Here is a 20042-nt window from a genome sequence, read left to right on the forward strand (position 1 = left end):
AAGGCCTCTCCAGTTGTAATACTGGCCTCCTCCTCTGTCCTCTACTCCTCCCTCTCCAGGCACCTCGGTAGATGTAGATGGTTGTAGATGGATGGTTGCTGGTAGTGGTGGCCTGTGGTCACTCCTTCCCCTCCACTCCCAGGCCAAGGCGACCACCACCTCCCACACAGCAGCAGCAGCAGCAGCAGCAGCACAACCTGCTCCACTGAGAGCTAGGTCCAGAATGAGCTTGTGATGGTGCCAGTCAGTTCCTTCTGTAGCCTCTAGATGGCACCTTCGCTTGTTTGGCTCTAGCCCTTTGTTAATTGTTCCTAGCCTCCTGTGTTAATTCTTAACGGCCTGTTAGCTGTTCATGGGTTGCACCTGGTTTTCTTGGTATATAAGTTCTGTGGTTGCTTCTTTCTTGGCTCAGTCCTAACCGGGTAACCGGGGACTAGCCTTTGCTCTGTGGCTCCTGGCTTTGACTAGCTGGGTGCCATGGTTCTCTCGAGTTCTGTATTTAAGATGTAACTAACTCTGTGTTCTTGTTGTTCTTAGTCTTGATAAGGTGCTGGCTGGACTAGCGTGTTGCCATGCTGGCGCTTGTCTTGAGCTTTGTATTGAGAAGCCTGTTACCCCTGCGGCAGCCCCTCGTGATAGCTTGTCTCGAGTCTCGTCTCGGCAAGCTGGTTGCGCTTGTGGTAAGCTTATCCCAGCTCAGTATGGACAAGTATCTTGCCTCATGGAAGCTGTCCTGAGTTCCTATTCTTGACTAGCCGTTTTGTAACTTGTCTCGAGTTCTATGTTTATTGTTCTTCTCTCGAGTTCTATGTATGATGTGGTGTTCCTGTCTCGAGTTCTTACGTATGCTGTTGTGTTCCTTGTATGAATCTAGTTATGTGTGAATCTAGTTAAGTAATGAATAAAGTACTGTTCCTTAAGATTGTACACCTGCCCCTAGCCTGGTTTCTGCACTTGGGTCCAGAACCTACCTTGCCCGGAGAGCACGGCCCCGTATCTACACGGCCCCGTGGCTCCCCAACCCTGACAGTAGGACTGAGCCATACATGGACCCAGTAGAAACCAACCGGCTAAGGTTTGAAACTCTCGAGTTAATTTTCGAGTTCTCTTGGGCAAATATTCGGGTCTCCTAGGAAGAAGACCCCCACTGTGTTAAGTTTTCAAGTGTACTTTCAAGTCTTGTGTTAAATTTTCGAGTGAATTTTCGAGCCTCCTGTGTTAAATTTTCGAGTGAATTTTCAAGCCTCCAGTGTTAAATGTTTAAGTGAATTTGCAAGTCTATTGTGTTAAAATTTCGAGTAAACTTTCAAGTCTCCTGGACCTTCGTTGTGTTAAATTTTCAAGTCAACCTCTCAAGCCTCTTGGGCCTCTACTGTTAGACCCCCAAGTCAACTCTCAAGCTTCTTGGGCCTCTACTGTTAGACCCCCAAGTCAACTCTCAAGCTTCTTGGGCCTCTACTGTTAGACCCCCAAGTAAATTCTCAAACTTCCTGGGCCTCCCGTTGTGTTAAACTTTCAAGTCAACTTTCAAGTTTCCTGGGCCTTCATAGAGTGAAATTTTCGAGTGAACTCTCAAGTCTCCTGGGCAAATTAAGTTTTCAAGTTCTCCTAGAAAAGTCAGGTTTTCAAGTTCTCCTGGGCAAATTAAGTTTTCAAGTTCTCCTGGGCAAGTTAAACTTTCGAGTTCTCCTGGACAAGGTAAACTCTCAAGTTCTTCTGGACAAGTTAAATTTTTGAGCTATCCTGGACAAGATAACTTTCGAGCTCTCCTGGATAGGAATATTTTCGAGTTTTTCTGGACAAATGAAACTTTCGAGCTCTGTTGGATAAGACATTCTTGAGTTCTCCTGGACAATTAAATTCTCAAGCTCTCCTGGACAAGTTAAATTCTCGAGTCTTCGCTCTTCTTGCATCCCTTCGGAATATAATCCATTGAGCGTGCTAACTCTGGAGAAACGATGGCTCCGTTGCTTACCAAGATTTTGGTTATATGATCGCCACGACATGTCTCTGCCGCTAGTGGATGAAGAGGATGATTCTGTCTTGAGATTTCTGAACATTTGCAGTTTGTGAACAGTTGGAATGGGGAATATCATTGCTTGAAAAGCTAAGAAGATTCGCCCTGTGTATTAGCGCCCTGTGTATTAGCGCCCTGTGTATTAGCGCCCTGTGTATTAGCGCCCTGTGTATTAGCGCCCAGTGTATTTCGAGCCCAGTGTATTTCGAGCCCAGTGTATTTCGAGCCCAGTGTATTTCGAGCCCAGTGTATTTCGAGCCCAGTGTATTTCGAGCCCAGTGCCTCTCGAGCCCTGTGCCTCTCGAGCCCTGTGCCTTTCGAGCCCTGTGTCTTTTCGAGCCCTGTGTCTTTTCGAGCCCTGTGTCTTTTCGAGCCCTGTGTCTTTTCGAGCCCTGTGTCGGGAACGTCAGGAGCCGTTCCTGGGGGGTGGGTCCTGTGACGGTGCCAGTCAGTTCCTTCTGTAGCCTCTAGATGGCACCTTCGCTTGTTTGGCTCTAGCCCTTTGTTAATTGTTCCTAGCCTCCTGTGTTAATTCTTAACGGCCTGTTAGCTGTTCATGGGTTGCACCTGGTTTTCTTGGTATATAAGTTCTGTGGTTGCTTCTTTCTTGGCTCAGTCCTAACCGGGGACTAGCCTTTGCTCTGTGGCTCCTGGCTTTGACTAGCTGAGTGCCATGGTTCTCTCGAGTTCTGTATTTAAGATGTAACTAACTCTGTGTTCTTGTTGTTCTTAGTCTTGATAAGGTGCTGGCTGGACTAGCATGTTGCCATGCTGGCACTTGTCTTGAGCTTTGTATTGAGAAGCCTGTTACCCCTGCGGCAGCCCCTCGTGATAGCTTGTCTTGAGTCTCGTCTCGGCAAGTCTGGTTGCGCTTGTGGTAAGCTTATCCCAGCTCAGTATGGACAAGTATGTTGCCTCATGGAAGCTGTCCTGAGTTCCTATTCTTGACTAGCCGTTTTGTAACTTGTCTCGAGTTCTATGTTTATTGTTCTTCTCTCGAGTTCTATGTATGATGTGGTGTTCCTGTCTCGAGTTCTTACGTATGCTGTTGTGTTCCTTGTATGAATCTAGTTATGTGTGAATCTAGTTAAGTAATGAATAAAGTACTGTTCCTTAAGATTGTATACCTGCCTCTAGCCTGGTTTCTGCACTTGGGTCCAGAACCTACCTTGCCTGGAGAGCACGGCCCCGTATCTATACGGCCCCGTGGCTCCCCAACCCTGACAGCTAGGGCTTATGTGTGGTGGCCAGGTATCGACAAACAAATAGAGGATCTGAGTAAAAGCTGCTCAGGGTGCCAAAAAGTTCAAAATGCACCTCCAATTGCACTGCTGCATCCGTGGGAATGGCCTTCAACCCCATGGCAACGTGTGCATATCGACTTTGCAGGTCCATTCATGGATTCCATGTTTTTGATAGCAGTAGACGCACATTCTAAATGGCCAGAAGTGATTAAGATGTCGACCACTACCTCGGAGAAGACGATCGCAGTTCTAAGAACCATATTTGCAAGGAATGGGTTGCCGGAACAAATATGTTCAGACAACAGACCACAGTTTGTGTCAGAAGAATTCCAGAAATTCATGAAAAAGAATGGGGTGAAACACTATACATCTGCCCCATATCATCCGGCTACAAATGGGTTGGCCGAGAGATTTGTACAAACGTTCAAAAAGGCGATAAAGGCCATGAGCGAAGACCATATTCCACTACAACACAAGGTGGACAATTTCCTGATGGCATATCGAAACGCCACGCATGCAGTGACAAATCAAAGCCCTGCCATAATGTTCTATAACAGGAGGTTGCGGTCCCGGTTGGATTTGTTAAAACCCAATGTGCGAAGGGAAGTCGAAAACAAGCAATTCCAGCATGTAAATAACAAGGCCACTTGGAGTTTCGAAATAGGACAACCAGTGTTGGCCAGGGACTATAGGGATGATAAATGGCAATCCGGAACAATTCGTGCCCGACAAGGACCCTTGATGTACACGGTAGACGTTGGAGAGAACGTAATACGACGTTATGCTGACCAACTTGTGGAATCGAGAACAAGGGTCGACCCCATGTCTACGGCAGAGACACCAGTTGAAGAAGTTATTGAGCCTGTAGCATCTACCTCAGACTCGAACGTACATGATGATGTTCAATCCATAGGAGATCAAATGGATGAGTCACCCCAGCAACGAGAACCAGAGACCCAAAGGCATTATCCGGCCCAGATCAGGAGGCCTCCTCAGAGACTGAATCTTTGAACAGTTTTGTGTGAAAGTTGTATATATGTTATCCATGTAATGTTTAAATTGGGGTGTACACTGTTAAGCTAAAAGGGGAGGAATTGTAGTGTATGTAACCTGTACCACCTTAAGAGGATACCTTAAGGTGATGGACTACTTTTTGATGGCTCCTGTACATTGTGGTACCGGTGGTGACCACACCGGTATATAAACCCTGCGGAGCAAAGTGTATCCCAGTTCAGCCCTGACCCTCAATCACTAAAGACCTGTTTAATTATTTCTGTAGTCTGTGTCCTGTTATTCAGCATAACTGCATTTGAAAACACAGACTCAACAAAATGTGTCTGTGTACACCATTGGGCTCAGCTCTAACATCCTTCATGTTGAATAGCCCGTTGAAGCTCACTGCCTCAGGTTACACATGATGCCACTTGGGTGAGATACCAAGGGGTTGCTAATGTATGTGGAGCCATAGCCCCAGCAATGCAGGAGAGGAGTAGAGAAATTAGGAAGTAACCACTTGAAACTTGACCAGTATCACGCTGATAAAAGGTTGTGTTGTTGTTTCAGCTCAGTACTTCGCAAGCACAATGTTCATCGTGGGCCTGTCTATCGTCGTCACTGTGCTGGTGCTTAAGTTTCATCACCATGACCCTCATGCAGGAAAAATGCCCAAGTGGGTAAGTTAACAGCAACATTACGAGAAACGTCCTGGTTTAATGGAATTGTAGTGGAGGCGGATACCCAACAGCATCAATTGTTTCTTTTCTTGCTCCTCAACGAGTTTGCTCAGTAAATAGCTGAGCCATACAAATCGTGAAAGCCTGATGTTCAGTCACCAAGTCTGCGCTGAGTTTTAGTGGATCTCTGTTGGGGTGGCAGTGGGAGCGCTACAACAGGGGTTCAGCATCTCCGGATGTAGGAGCAACAAAAAGCCTGCCAGGATTCCCACTTCAATTCATACCTGTTGACCCCTGCTGAAAGCGCACATATGTTAACATCAAATGAGGCCAACATTGGGCTGAGCTATGTGCCTCTGGAGCTCCACGATCTGTAGTCATTCGACACTCGTTGTCAAGAATTACATATGAAGGATAGCCTTATTGTGCCAATGTCAAAGGGCAAAGAGTGTATGTGGAACTTTACTCCAAGCAAGGGATTGTAACACTGTCTGAACACTTGCTAATGGTAGGGAAAATTATTTTGGTACACTTTCATTCCCCAGCTTTAGTTGGCCCATGTCATGCAGTATTCCCCAGCTAAGAGGTCAAGTGGATGAGCAGTTCACTTAATTCATCCAAAGGCACTTTGTAACCGGTTAGTCACCAGGAAATCCACAAGAGCAAGAAGGGGGAGTGCATATTTTAACTCAAGGATGGGTTTCCGGTACCGCTCCGGCGAGTGTATTTTCCTGCCGGCAGAGATAGCAGGAGTCCACAGTGATTTTAAGTGCCACCAGGCCACTTCCCGCCAAGATGGGGTATAAAGAGGGTGCACTGGTCGGCCCCCACCAGCTTCCAGGTAAGTGGCAGGGAGAGAGTTTCAGGAGGGTGTTGCAAAAGGAAAGGTGTATGGTGGGGTGGGGGGGGGGTTCTAGGGCAGGGAAGGCTGCAATTATCCTCATGGGGCCTGGAGAAGCACTTCTGGATCTCCTGACCCCACAAAGGAAAGTTTTAGACATACCAAAAGAGCCTCTTCTGTCTTCAAACCAGCTGCAGACATGCTTCAGCTTAGTGGGAAAATCTTCTCCGCTCCAGCCCTAGTTATAATTGTATCAGAATCCTATGACATAACAGGGCCTTGATTTGTAAAACTTTCAGGCCCCCACCTGCAGGTTAACATTGCAAATGCTCGTAAATGGTTGGGATCTAAATGGGTAAATAACGTCCCCGGGTGGGTAGGGTTAAATTCAAGCCCAGGGTTATTCACCATCTGATTTTCACTTCCTCCCTCCTTGTGGGAAAACTCCTCACCTCTGCTCTGTACTTCCCCTGAAGATCAAGTCAAGTTTAGGAACTTACTCTGCGTAGAATAGTGGGTGCTGAATATACATTCTGATATTCCCCTGCGGCCACCAAGCTTCCCCGGTTAAAATGGTTTTACTGCCACGGTTCTTAACATACGGACGACGATGGATTAGTCTGTGAGATACAGGAAGGAAAAGGAATAAAATGCATTAATATTTGCAATTGCTATGAATGTCAGTGGTTAGTCATAGCTAAGACATAAATCATGTAAAATGTAAAATAAAAACTGTTCTTCTAACTATTAAGGTAAAAAAAAACTTGATAAGTGTTGCTCATTGTGCATCATCTGCAAGTTTCTTGTCTACATTAGTAATCTCTTCTGGCATGCAATCTGTCTGAAATAGAGGAGTCAATAACCCTTTTGTACCACACTGCCACTAGACTGACTTCACCCAATAACTCAAGTTGAGCGGCAGTGTCCTGGGAATCTGGTCCTGCGTTACTGGGCACTTCTAGATATTAAAGGGTTGTTGACTGCCTTTAACATGTGCAGTTTTTTTTTTACAGGAAAAATAGCCTGGGAGCATAATAACCCCTTTCAAGGAATGGCCTCTCTAGGATAAAGGGAGGGGCGAGAGTGAAAGGTGTCCGTCAAACAAGGAGAGGCCCACTGTCACGTTGTAGGACGTTCTGACCATTTCTCCACAGAAAAGATTTGAAAATATGTTACGTTTAATAGAGTAGAATTTTTGTGGGAATTTCTTGATCTCCTGACACAACTTCGGAGAAACAGCAAGTGAGACGAGGCTTGATATGAATCATTAAGCTTCTTTACTACACTGTAAGGTGATTGGCTGTTTATACCAATTTTCCAGAGTTTCTACCGATCCTCTGCCACTCAACCATTTATTGATGGCTAGTAAGCGCTTTATGAAACACTAGCCCCGATCATCCTCTCCCAGCAGTCTGCGTGCACTAGGGATCAGCTCCACTATGCCAACGTATTTCTTCAGTGACAGTTCTTTAGTATCAGCTGTGGCTCAGTGTTAGCACTCTTGCCTTTGAGTCAGGAGGATGTGGGTTCAAGTTCCACTCCAGTGCACAAAATCTTGGCTGACACTCCAGTGCAGTACTAAGGGAGTGTTGCACTGTCAGAGGTGGACTGAGATGAGGAGAAATTTCTTCACTCAGAGGGTGGTGAACCTATGGAATTCTCTACCACAGAAGTGCTGTGGAGGCCAAGTCACTGAATATATTTAAGAAGGAGATAGATTTCTAGACACAAAAGGCATCAAGGGGTATGGGGAGAGAGCGGAAATATGGTATTGAGATAGAGGATCAGCCATGATCGTGTTGAATGGCGGAGCAGGCTTGAAGGGCCGAATGGCCTACACTTGCTCCTATTTTTCTATGTGTCGTTCTTCAGATGAGATGTTAAACCGAGGCCTCGTCCGCCCTCTCAGGTGGATGTAAAAGATCCCAAGGCACTATTTCGAAGAAGAGCACGAGAGTTCTCCCCGGTACCCCGGCCAATATTTAACCCTCTACTGACATCACTAAAACAGATTATCTGACCATTATCACACTGCTATTTGTGGGAGCATGCTGTGCTGCCATATTTCCTACATTACAACAGTGACTACACTTCAAAGACTACTTCATTAGCTGTAAAGCGCTTTGGGGTGTCCCACAGCTTATGAAAGGTGCTGTATATATATATATGTAGGTTATTTCTGAGGGAAATTACTTGCAATTGTTTAAGTAAAAGTATATTCTCACAAAGATGAAATAAAAGTCTTCTAGCCAAAATGTGGTTATTATGTTAGTCAGATGCTGTTTTCTCCAGAGGTTAAATAATAAGTATTTCTTTACCACACCTAAAAAAAAAATCAGGAAAACCACCTCATAATCATTGTGTTGCAAAGCCCTTCAATTGCAGACTGTGAAGAGAGAGGTTAAAAAATGGAGTGAGAGAGAGAAGGGCTTTGGGGGGGGGGGCACATGGTGCTGTGCAGGCAGTCAGGCACCAAAAGGCAGGTTCAGAAAATAACTGGGGACCACTGGGAGGGAAGGCTCTGCCCCAGATCATAGGATAGAATGCAAAAGTGTGCTTAATCTGAGTAGAAGACCCATTGAAGTAGGGTAGTGTAGCATCTTCATTATTTTTATATCATTACATGAGCAAATAATCTTAATTGCATTGACTGACCTTGTTCCCTATATCCCTTTATCCCAGTGTCCTTCATCCACTTATCTAGTCTAATCTTGAACGTTGACACAGTTCCTGTCTCAACCACTAAACATGGAAGTCAATTCGATGGTCTCACAACTTTCTACATAAAGCACTTTTTCTTGCTCTCTATTCTAAATCTCATGTTTCTATGGTTTTTCATTCTTGACCCCTCAACTAATAGAAAAAGTCGGCTTCTACTTACCCTGTCCCACCATTTCAGAATTTTGAATACTTCCATTATATCAGCCCCTAATCTGTGTTTTATAACAAAATCATAAGCCCAATCTTTATACACAAGTTTACCAATTTTGCTATAAATGTCTGTGTTTTTCTTCCCGCTGGGAATAGGAATGTGTCAATTCCAGAATTTAAAATAAAATCTGAATTACCCAAGTCCACAGCATGCACTGTATAAATTATGCTCCGCTGTCTTAAATGAGCAAATAGATATTTGGCCTCAAATTTTTACTCATCTCTACAAGATAGCAGCTCCTGCCAATGAATAAGCTGTCCCAGGATTCAACACAAGCCCTATAGCAGGTTTTTGTTTTCAGTCACTTGTACTTGCAGCGATTACTCACCAGCACTCAATACTTGTCTCGAAAGTATATCAGTCTCTTGGGCCCATGGAAAAACTAAAGGAATAACTATTGCTGGCCAGGTTTCACTCGACTGAGCCAATTACTTGTGTCTAAATTTCTGGCTTGGATCTGTCAAACTCTCTTGTTTAGGACCTGAATTAAAGCGAACAGAACATGTTTTCTGATCAACGAAGGTCATGTACGAACACTTGATACACACGTACTGCGTCTCTCTGTGTGTTACTAGTGCACAGAGGGATGTAGTGTATGCTCATTTAGCATCCATATATGAACTTTATTGATCGGAGAATATAGCCCAATCTACCCAGTCCTGCTCGTGCAGTGCTGATATAGACAGTGCAAATAGGGAAGAGAACATTTGGTTAATACGCAGCTCAGATTCCATCTGCATCATAATCCTTCTTTGTAAACAAGCAAATAGCAGCTTTTAACGTATCAAAAGGAAGATTTACAATCTTCCAGAATTTAATTCCGCAGATTAAGAGATGTTTATTTTGGTATTTAGATGGTAATAAGCACCTCATGAAAATGGAGGTCGTTCTATCAAAGAAATTAATACTGAACACGCAGATTCACCTTGGATTCAATCTATGCACTGTTAGCTAGAGTTAGAAACCATCCAGTATATTTACTCAGAGCCTCAGCTGTAGAATTTTAATTGTGTTCTCCACATCCTGCTACATAAAGCTTCTGTCCTCTACCGGAGCGAATGTCAACAACATTTCTGCGTTGCAAAAGCAAAATACTGCAGATGCTGGAAATCTGAAATAAAAACAGAAAATGCTGGAAAGACCCAGCAGGTCAGGCAGCATCTGTAGAGAGAGATCTCTCTGTCCTCGGCCTCTTACACTGTTCCAATGAAGCTCAACATAAGCTCGAGGAACAGCACCTCATCTTTCGATTAGGCACTTTCCAGCCTTCTGGACTCAACATTGAGTTCTACAATTCCAGACTATTCCCCCTCAGGCTGTTAATGAATCTGCCATCCCCATTTGCAACATTTGATCTTTCCTACCTCCTACCCTAGCACAGACTGTTCCTTCAGATCCTCCCTCCGCCCCCCCCCCCAGCCCCCGCACCCCCGCCTCTGCACCTGTTTAAAATCTGTTACATCTCCTTTTTCCAGTTCTGAAGAAAGGGTGCCAGACCTGAAACGTTAACTCTGTTTCTCTCTCCACGGATGCTGCCTAGCCTGCTGAGTATTTCCAGCATTTTCTGTTGTTATTTCTGTAGAGAGAGAAACAGTTAATGTTTCAGGTCGATGAGGTCTGACAAAGGGTCATCAACCTGAAACGTTAACTCTGTTTTTCTCTCTATGGATGCTGCCTGACCTGCTGAGTATTTCCAACATTTATGCGTTATTTGGAAAATAATTCAGCCCTATAGCTAGATATCAACTGATATATACACCTTATTTACAAATCTGTAAAGAAGATTATAAGTATATCCATTTTCAATATTGTAAATAAAAGATATACTTTAAATAGTAATAATTTTTACTTACAGATCAGTGAATAAGATGCAAGTGCAATAATGGAGAAGAAATACAAGTATCATGGCCCTGTTTGCATTCGCATTCAGCTTGGTCCTGGGCCTGAATGATCACAGCTCAGGGATATACCCCTCATAACTCAGCATCTACTCCGTCTATAACGAGCTGTCCCGATAATGATGCTGCAGGTGCATTCGTTATTTCAACCCAGCTTCATTCATTTCAGGCAATGGTCAATTGCTTGCTGGTTTCCAGAAACTCTGGCTAAAGGATGCCACTTTGTGCCAGCTGTGGCAAAACAAAACCTGTTGCAGCAAATAAAATGTTACAAATGGGCCTGCCAGAAAAAATCAATAGAGATTTTGTAGGGCAAAGAGGACAATGACTGGAGGTAGCTTGACAAGAAGTGGGTGTGGGTGGCAGGAGTCAGAGAAGATTAATCAGTGCCAATTGGAGATTATGTAAGAGATACAGACAAAAGCACTAAAGCGACAATATCCCTTTTAAATGATATGGGGTCACTGTCAGCTTCAGGACAATTTTGTGAAGTAAAAATTAAGCAGCCATTACATATGCACGCCAACCTCGTCATGGCTTGTAATGAGTACTCACCATATGGCATGTTTACAAGAGGTCATTTTTTTTAAAATTCATTTATGGAATGTGGGCGTCACGGGCAAGGCCAGCATTTATTGCCCATCCCTAGTTGCCCTCGAGAAGGTGGTGGTGAGCCACCTTCTTGAACCACTGCAGTCCGTGTGGTGAAGGTACTCCCACAGTGCTGTTAGGGAGGGAGTTCCAGGATTTTGACCCAGCGACGATGAAGGAATGGCGATATACTTCTAAGTCAGGATGGTGTGTGATTTGGAGGGAAACTTGGAGGTGGTGGTGTTCCCATGCGCCTGCTGCCCTTGTCCTTCTAGGTGGAAGAGGTCGCGGGTTTGGGAGGTGCTGCTGAAGAAGCCTTGGCGAATTGCTGCAGTGCATCTTGTAGATGGTACACACTGCAGCCACGGTACGTCAGTGGTGGAGGGAGTGAATGTTTAAGGTGGTGGATGAAGTGCCAATCAAGCGGGCTGCTTTTTCCTGTATGGTGTCGAGCTTCTTGAGTGTGTCGTTGGCGCTGCACTCATCGAGGCAAGCAGAGAGTATTCCATCACACTCCTTACTTGTGCCTTGTAGATGGTGGAAAGGCTTTGGGGAGTCAGGAGGTGAGACACTCTCCACAGAATACCTAACCTCTGACCTGCTCTTGTTGCCACAGTATTTATGTGGCTGGTCCAGTTAAGTTTCTGGTCAATGGTGACCCCCAGGATGTTGATGGTGGGGGACTCGGTGATGGTAATGCCGTTGAATGTCAAGGGGCGGTGATTAGACTCTCACTTGTTGGAGATAGTGTTGGAGGGAAGTCATTAATGAAGCACTGATGATTAACTGGGATGTTGCAGTAAAATCTGCATAATTTATAAAAGAGGTGAGTTGAAATTATGGAGGTTTAAAAGGATTTATGCATTGGAGACCAATGCAGAGCTGTATAAAGGAAAAGCGTAGATGTTTCCCCTGGCCGCGTTTCCCACATTGCAACAGTGATTACACTCGAAATTGTACTTCATTGGCTGTAAAGCGCTTTGAGACGTCCGGTGGTCGTGAGAGGCGCTATATAAATGCAAGTCTTCTTCTTCTTCTTCTTCTTCTTCTTCTTCTGGCTGGGGAATCTAGAACCAGGGGTCACAGTCTCAGAATAAAGGACGGCCATTTAGGACTAAGATGAGGAGAAATTTCTTCACAGAGAGGGTGGTGAACCTTTGGAATTCTCTACCCCAGAGGGCTGTGGAGGCTCAGTCATTGGGTATATCCAAGACAGAGATCGATAGATTTTTGGATATTAAGGGAATCAAGGGATATGGGGATAGTGCAGGAAAGTGGAGTTGAGGTAGAAGGTCAGCCATGATCTTATTGAATGGCAGAGCAGGCTCGAGGGGCTGAATTGTCTACTCCTGCTCTTATTTCTTCTGTTCTTATGCTTGTGTATTTGTTTTTTTTTTAGTTTTGTAGTGATAGACTAGGCAATGATCATACAGTAAAGTGCTGGGATGTCAGTGCTGGAGAATCATCCTTGGAGGAAAATCAACCAATCCACCCCCTCCACCATAATGTATTCAACAACAACAACTTGTATTTATATAGCACCTTTGACATAATAAAACATCCCCAGGCGCTTCATAGGAGCGTTATCAAACAAAATTTGTCATCGAGCCACATAATAAGAAATTAGGGCAGTGAGCAAAAGTTTGGTCAAAGAGGTAGGTTTTAAGGAGCGTCTTAAGGAGGAGAGAGAGTTAGAGAGGCAGAGAGGTTTAGGCAGGGAATTCCAGAGCTTCGGGCCTCGGCAGCTGAAGGCACGGCCACCAATGGTGGGGCGATTATAATCAGGGAGGCTCAAGAGGGCAGAATTTGAGGAGCACAGATATCTCGGGGGGTTGTGGTGCTGAAGGAGATTACAGAGAAAAGAAGGGGTGAGGCCATGGAGGGATTTGAAAACAAGGATGAGAATTCTGAAATCGAGGTGTTGCTTAACCGGGAGCAAATGTAGGTCAGCGAGCACGGGGTGATGGGTGAACGGGACTTGATGCGAGTTAGGACACGGGCAGTTGAGGTTTGGATGAGCTTAAGTTTATGGAGGATGGAAGATGGGAGGCCGGCCTGGAGTGCATTGGAATAGTCAAATCTGGAAGTAACAAAGGCATGGATGAGGGTTTCAGCAGCAGATGAGCTGAGGCAGGGACAGAGTCAGGCGATGTTATGGAGGTGGAAATAGGCGGTCTTAGTGTTGGTACGGATATGTGGTGTCAAGCTCAAATATGACACCAAGGTTGCGAACAGTCTGGTTCAACTTCAGGCATTTGCCAGGTAGAGTGATGGAGTTGGTGGGGGGAATTGAAGACAACGGCTGGAATTTTCTGGGGTGGTAGCGGGACTGTGATCGGTGGCAGATCAGGTGGGAAAGTTGTTATTTTTGACAGCGGGTCGGGAGCCCGCTGTCATTTCGCTCCCTTTTCCCCAGGCGCGTCTGTCATCGCGGAGCCAACCCAACCAGCAGTGGCGGGGACCCAATTGGAATCATTATCAGGTAGTTTACAGGCACCTAAGAGCCTTCTTTCACTTACTTTTTAAATTTCCCTGCATGGTCACAGGATTCACGCAGCTTGGGAAGCACGTCTGTCAACCTGAGGCGGGAGTTCCGTGGCCACTGCTCCAGCTGATTACTTGACAGCATCAAATGTACAGTAAAAACTCCCACCTGACAGATGATCACTTTCCTCAGGCAGAAGCTGTTGTTCAGTCCATTTCCAGCACAGATTCTGCAGGCTGCAAGTCTTTCCAACAAAGCCTCCATCCAGTCTCCCCTCATTGGAAGAACTCTCTCACCATTGACAGAATGCTTCTGTCATCTCTACTTCACCCACCATCTATTCCATCAACATGGGTGCCCTTTATACTCTCGCACCTTGATCCTCGATGAGCCCCAACACCAGCAGCACCAGCCACACCAGCAGCACCAACATCCACACCAACCTTCTCCGGAATCACTTGATGTTGCAATGGACAGAGGGCATCAGCACCCGACCACATTGCTGCCTGGGAGGTCAGGGATGGCCTCACCATGGCTACATTTACAGTACTTCACTTGACGCTGTACACCCTGGCTGCTACATGATGTGCCAGGTTGGCACCACCCCGCACCAGCACCATAAAGCATCCCTTCAAAGCCCAAGCCATTCCTTTCACACTCATCACCATTGCGGGGGGTACTGTTTTGTCTCACCATTCACTGCAACTTACTAAGCCACTTCCAAAGGTACATACAAATCTGTCCAAGAACGCAAAGTGTTGAAAATAAAGATTTTTATGTTTGGCAGCACATTAACAGAAACTTTACGTAAACATCGGGTAAAAGACCCAAGTTCCTACCCTTGTGTGTTGTTAGTTGGGATGATTGGACTAGGATGAGGGTGTAAGGGGTTGTGTGTGGGGTCAGCTTCACCTCTGACTTATGAGCGGTTCGAATCGCTCCCACTCCCTTGGTTCTAGACCTTGGACTTATTTGGGGGTTGTGATAAAAGTGCAGTAGACAACTGGTTTTGGTGCAAGAACTTTGAATTTTATTTGAGAAAGAAAATACAACACAATAATCTTAACACTTTAATAAAATGGGGAAAACACTTCGACATACACAAGGGAAAATTATAGTGGACAAATACCTCACCCCTCCCAATCCCACCTTACCAGCTAAGTTGGACTCTAAAGGACCAGGGATAATGCTCACCAAACGCAAGAATAGTTTGTAGAGTGGGAAAAACTTGCGAATCTTCGGCTTTCTTCCGAGTTGGTTTTCTTTGGTCGCGGTGGCCCAATATTACCCGGTTGGCTGATGGTAATGATCGGTTGGTTGTTTCGTAAGGCCCTTGTTGCCGTGAGGTGTCTGATGATCACTGAAACTGTTGCTTCGGTTTCTTCTTGTGTTTGAACTGCTTCCAGAGAGAGAGAACTGCTTCGAGATGCTTGCATTTACTGAACTCGAACTTGGAACTCTCTGTACTTCTTGAACTCCCACCTTGCTGAACTGTTTTCAACTGTTTGAACTGTTCTGCTGAAACCTTCCTGACGAGTCTGTCGAACTTCTTGACTTCTCTGTCTTTAGAAAACAGGCTTTCAATTATACTAAAATTGGGGCCTCCTAATCTGATTAAGTTGTTTAAAGCGGTTTTCGGGTGGTTCCTGAGCTGTTGAGCTCTTATCTAATTGTATTGAATTGTCCTCAAGCTTTTGAATTTCCTGTGGGGCCTGAGATTCTTTGTAGGTTGGCTAAACGATTAAGTTTATGCATGATTTGGATGGGTCTGTGAGGCTGTTCTTCCGTGGGTCTATTGTTAGCATGTAAATTTCTTGATAGGGGCTGAGTGATGTTCACAGTTCCCCCAGACAGTTTGATTACCTCGAATACTCAAAACTGGCTACTGCATAGGTAGATCCCAAATTCTTTGTTGCAGCCTTTTTCCCAAACATGCCTGAACATGTCCTTTTAAAATGCCAAGTCTGATTTCTGATCTTGAATCTCCTTGTTGGGCCCAACATCCCCTTTTATCCTCCTGAAGTTTTTAGCAAGGGTCCAAAATCACTTTAATATGGTTTTTCTTTCGTAATGGGGATCTGTAAATTTTGAGAATCCAAGGGTGAGTGTGAGGGGTGGCTAGTGAGATGGGGAAGTGATAATGTAGATAGAGAGGGATGGGTGGAGGTGCAAGGTAAGTTGGTGTAAGGAGTAGGGTAGGGAAGGCAGAGTGATGGGGATGTGATGAGAGGCACAAGCAAGATGAGGTTGAGTGTGGCTTTGTACTAACGTTTCCTGATCTAATGAGATCATTGAAAGGCTTGTGCCACTGCACCAGGTCCTCCTGACCACGTCCTTGCTTGTGCCCTCCTGTGCAATGTGCAACCAGGCTGTATTGGTCTCCTGGGGAGGTCTCTTCCGCCCATGGGAAGGGAAGAGGACCTCCCTGCGTGCTCTGATGCCCTGCATAAGCATCGGAGAAACTGGGTGCCGCCCTCTGCCTCTGTGCAATCATTGTCAGTGTTTGCTGCACTCCAATGCTGTAGTGCACTGACAGCACTATGTTAGATTAAACTTCAAACCTAATGTGGCCATGGTCCCTTTAAAGATCCCGGCTGAAAATGCGTCATGAATAACGTCACCAGAGCTGCTCCATCTCATTGGGCCGGGTAACGCGCTGGGTGGGCTTAATAGGCCCCATTAAAGTAGGTTAATTTTTAATAGCAAGATGGAGCCAGCAGCGGGGCCATGACCTGCCACAGATACAACCTGCACCGGACCCACTGAGGTAGGCAAAATTCCAGCCAATGGCTTCAGTCTTCCCAATATTTAGTTGGAGGAAATTTCTGCTCATCCAATACTGGATGTCGGACAAGCAGTCTGACAATTTAGAGACAGTGGAGGGGTCAAGAGAAGTGGTGGTGAGTTAGAGCTGGGTGTCATCAGCGTACATGTGGAAACTGACGCTGTGTTTTCGGATGATGTCGCCAAGGGGCAGCATGCAGATGAGAAATAGGAGGAGGCCAAGGACAGATCCTCAGTGGACACCAGAGGTAACAGTGCGGGAAGAGAAACCATTGCAGGTGATTCTTGGCTATGACTGAATAGATAAGAATGGAACCCTGAAGCTGAAGCCCTCTTGATAACTTTTCTCTTCTTTGTCCACACGGAGGTTAAAATGAATACTAACTTTTACTAAAATATTGGACAATGCAATTACAACTGAACGCATTAACACATTTGTTACTAATATTGTACAGTACAAGACCATATATACAAGCATGATGGGCCAAATAGCAACCCTCGCTGCTGTATCCGATACCAGTATCAAATTTTTTGTCTTAAAACACACCTGTGAAGCGCATTGGGACATTCTACTACGTTAAAGGTGCTATATAAATACAGGTTGTTGTTGTTGTTTAAGATATCTGTGCTTATTGAGCACCAATGATTTGCTTTTTCGTCACATTACTGTTGCTGTATGCAAAATGGCTGCCATGTTCCTCTGATAACAACAGTGACTGAACTTCAAACAAAGTTATTGTACGTGAGGCGTTGTGGGACATTTCTCAGTGATTTGATATGGTGCTATATAAATACAAGTTCTTTTCTCCTTTCTTTGCTTTTAAAGATCTAGATCATGTCCCCTTTAAATCACGTTTTCTCCAACAAAAACAAATTTAGAACATAAGAACATAAGAAGTAGGAGCAGGAGTAGGTCATACGGCCCCTCGGGCCTGCTCCGCCATTCAATAGGATCATGGCTGATCCGACCTTAGACTCACGTCCACTTCCCTGCCCTCTCCCCGTAACCCCTTATTCCCTTATCAACTGTCGATCTCCGTTTTAAATTTATTTAACGTCGCAGCTTCCACAGCTCTCTGAGGTAGCAAATTCCATAGATTTACTACCCTCTGAGTGAAGAAGTTTCTCCTCATCTCAGTTTTGAAAGGACAGCCCCTTATTCTAAGACTAGCTGGAGTGCCCGGCGGTGCCGAGGCTTTTTTGAGGGGATGTTGTTGTTGGAAGAGAGAGAGAGCGACTGGGGGGGAAGAGAGAGAGAGAGCGACTGGGGGGGAAGAGAGAGAGAGAGCGACTGGGGGGGAAGAGAGAGAGAGAGCGACTGGAGGGGAAGAGAGAGAGCGACTGGAGGGGAAGAGAGAGAGCGACTGGGGGGGAAGAGAGAGAGAAAGCGACTGGGGGGAAGAGAGAGAGAGCGACTGGGGGGAAAAGAGAGAGAGAGAGCGACTGGGGGGGAAAGAGAGAGAGAGCGACGGGGGGGAAGAGAGAGAGAGCGACTGGGGGGGAAGAGAGAGAGAGCGACTGGGGGGGAAGAGAGAGAGTGACTGGGGGGGAAGAGAGAGAGCGACTGGGGGGAAGAGAGAGAGCGACTGGGGGGGAAGAGAGAGAGCGACTGGGGGGAAAGAGAGAGAGCGACTGGGGGGGAAGAGAGAGAGCGACTGGGGGAGAAGAGAGAGAGAGCGACTGGGGGGGAAGAGAGAGAGAGCGACTGGGGGGGAAGAGAGAGAGTGACTGGGGGGGAAGAGAGAGAGCGACTGGGGGGAAGAGAGAGAGCGACTGGGGGGGAAGAGAGAGAGCGACTGGGGGGAAAGAGAGAGAGCGACTGGGGGGGAAGAGAGAGAGCGACTGGGGGAGAAGAGAGAGAGAGCGACTGGGGGGGAAGCGAGTGAGGGACTGGGGGGAAGAGAGAGAGGGACGGGGGAAGAGAGAGAGGGACTGGGGGGGAAGAGAGAGAGGGACTGGGGGGGAAGAGAGAGAGGGACTGGGGGGGAAGAGAGAGAGGGACTGGGGGAAGAGAGAGAGGGACTGGGGGGAAGAGAGAGAGGGACTGGGGGGGAAGAGAGAGAGGGACTGGGGGGGAAGAGAGAGAGGGACTGGGGGGGAGAGAGAGAGGGACTGGGGGGGAAGAGAGAGAGGGACGGGGGGGAAGAGAGAGAGGGACTGGGGAGGAAGAGAGAGAGCGACTGGGGGGGAAAAGAGAGAGAGCGACTGGGGGGAAGAGAGAGAGCGACTGGGGGGGAAGAGGGAGAGCGACGGGGGGGAGGAGAGAGAGCGACTGGGGGGAAGAGAGAGAGCGACTGGGGGGAGGGGAGGGGGAGGGGAGGGGGTGGGAGGGGAGGGAGGGGACGGGGGAGGGGACGGGGGGAGGGGAGGGGAGGGAGGGGGGAGGGGAGGGGGAGGGAGGGGGGAGGTGGGGGAGAGAGAGAGAGAGCGAGCGACTGGGGGGGAGAGAGAGATAGCGAGTGACTGGCGGGGAGAGAGAGAGAGCGAGTGACTGGGGGGAGAGAGAGAGAGCAACTGGGGGGAAGAGAGAGAGCGACTGGGGGGAAGAGAGAGCGACTGGGGGGGAGGGGAGGGGAGGGGGGGAGGGGATGGGGAGAGGGGGGAATGGGGGGAGGGGAGGGGGGAATGGGGAGGGGAGGGGCGTTGTGGGGAGGGAGGGGTGTGGGGGGGAGGGGAGGGGGGAGAGAGGGGAGGGGAGGGGGGAGAGGGGGAGGGGAGGGGGGGAGGAAGAGGGGAGGGGAGGGGGGTGTGGGGGGAGAAAGGGAGGGGGGGAGCTAGCAGACCCGATGGCTCCACAGAGCTCCATGCCGCCCCACGCACTGACATGGCTCAGCCTGAGCTCCGCCCTCCCGAGCACCGCCCTCCCGCTCTCCGGAACCCCGCCCTCCCGCTCTCCGGAGCCCCGCCCTCCCGCTCTCTGGAGCCCCGCCCTCCTGCTCTCCCGAACTCCGCCTTCCCGAGCCCCGCTCCCCGCCCGAGCCGGCTTCAAGACCAGAGAGACGCCGCCGCGCAACCTACCGCATGAGGCCCGGCCGGACTCAAGTCGCGCTCCGGGCGGAAGATGACGCGGACGCTGACTCCCGCCCCGCCAGCCTTCACAAAGATGGCGGCGATCGCTGGCCTTTTGTCGATCGCAACGGGAAGCGCCTAGCTCGGGCGTGGCTGGTCAACAGACGCCCAGGCTTTGAGGCCTGGAAAAACGGTGAAAGGTAGGAAAAATATAGAGGTTAGACAAAAGATTTACAAATTAATTAACTTTTTTTAAAAACAATTTGTCTTTTAAAAGCAACTTTTTTTTTGCTGGAAATGTAGATTTGAAAAGAACACGCAGAAAGCGGGAAAAAGAAATGAAAAGTTTGGAATCAAGATGGCGGCGACTCACCTTGGTTCAGAACAATACGGCCCGCCCCCACACACACCGATTGGTGGACCGTCAGGTCACCGAAGCGTAGGATTGGTCAATCATCCCATCACTCGACTGTAGGAGGGCCTGCCCGCACGTGCCAGGAACCCGCCGTACGATTGGTCGACCTCGACGTCACTCTATTGCTAATGAGTGGATAATGAGATGCTAATG

At 47.4% G+C, this 20042-nt stretch overlaps 1 protein-coding gene across 2 annotated transcripts in view; it reads left to right on the forward strand.

Annotated features, from left to right (window-relative positions):
• chrna8 (cholinergic receptor, nicotinic, alpha 8) overlaps positions 1-20042 on the forward strand; it is an 814590-nt gene that overhangs the window by 758719 nt on the left and 35829 nt on the right. For both annotated transcript variants that reach the window (XM_085993584.1, XM_085993591.1), the window contains one exon: positions 4825-4934. In XM_085993584.1, coding sequence (XP_085849710.1) covers positions 4825-4934 — 110 coding nt within the window. The remainder of the gene's footprint in view (positions 1-4824; positions 4935-20042) is intronic.

This window comes from Somniosus microcephalus, chromosome 1, assembly GCF_052327205.1.
Source record: "Somniosus microcephalus isolate GS21.2 chromosome 1, FLI_Smic_1.0, whole genome shotgun sequence".
Taxonomy (NCBI): domain Eukaryota; kingdom Metazoa; phylum Chordata; class Chondrichthyes; order Squaliformes; family Somniosidae; genus Somniosus; species Somniosus microcephalus.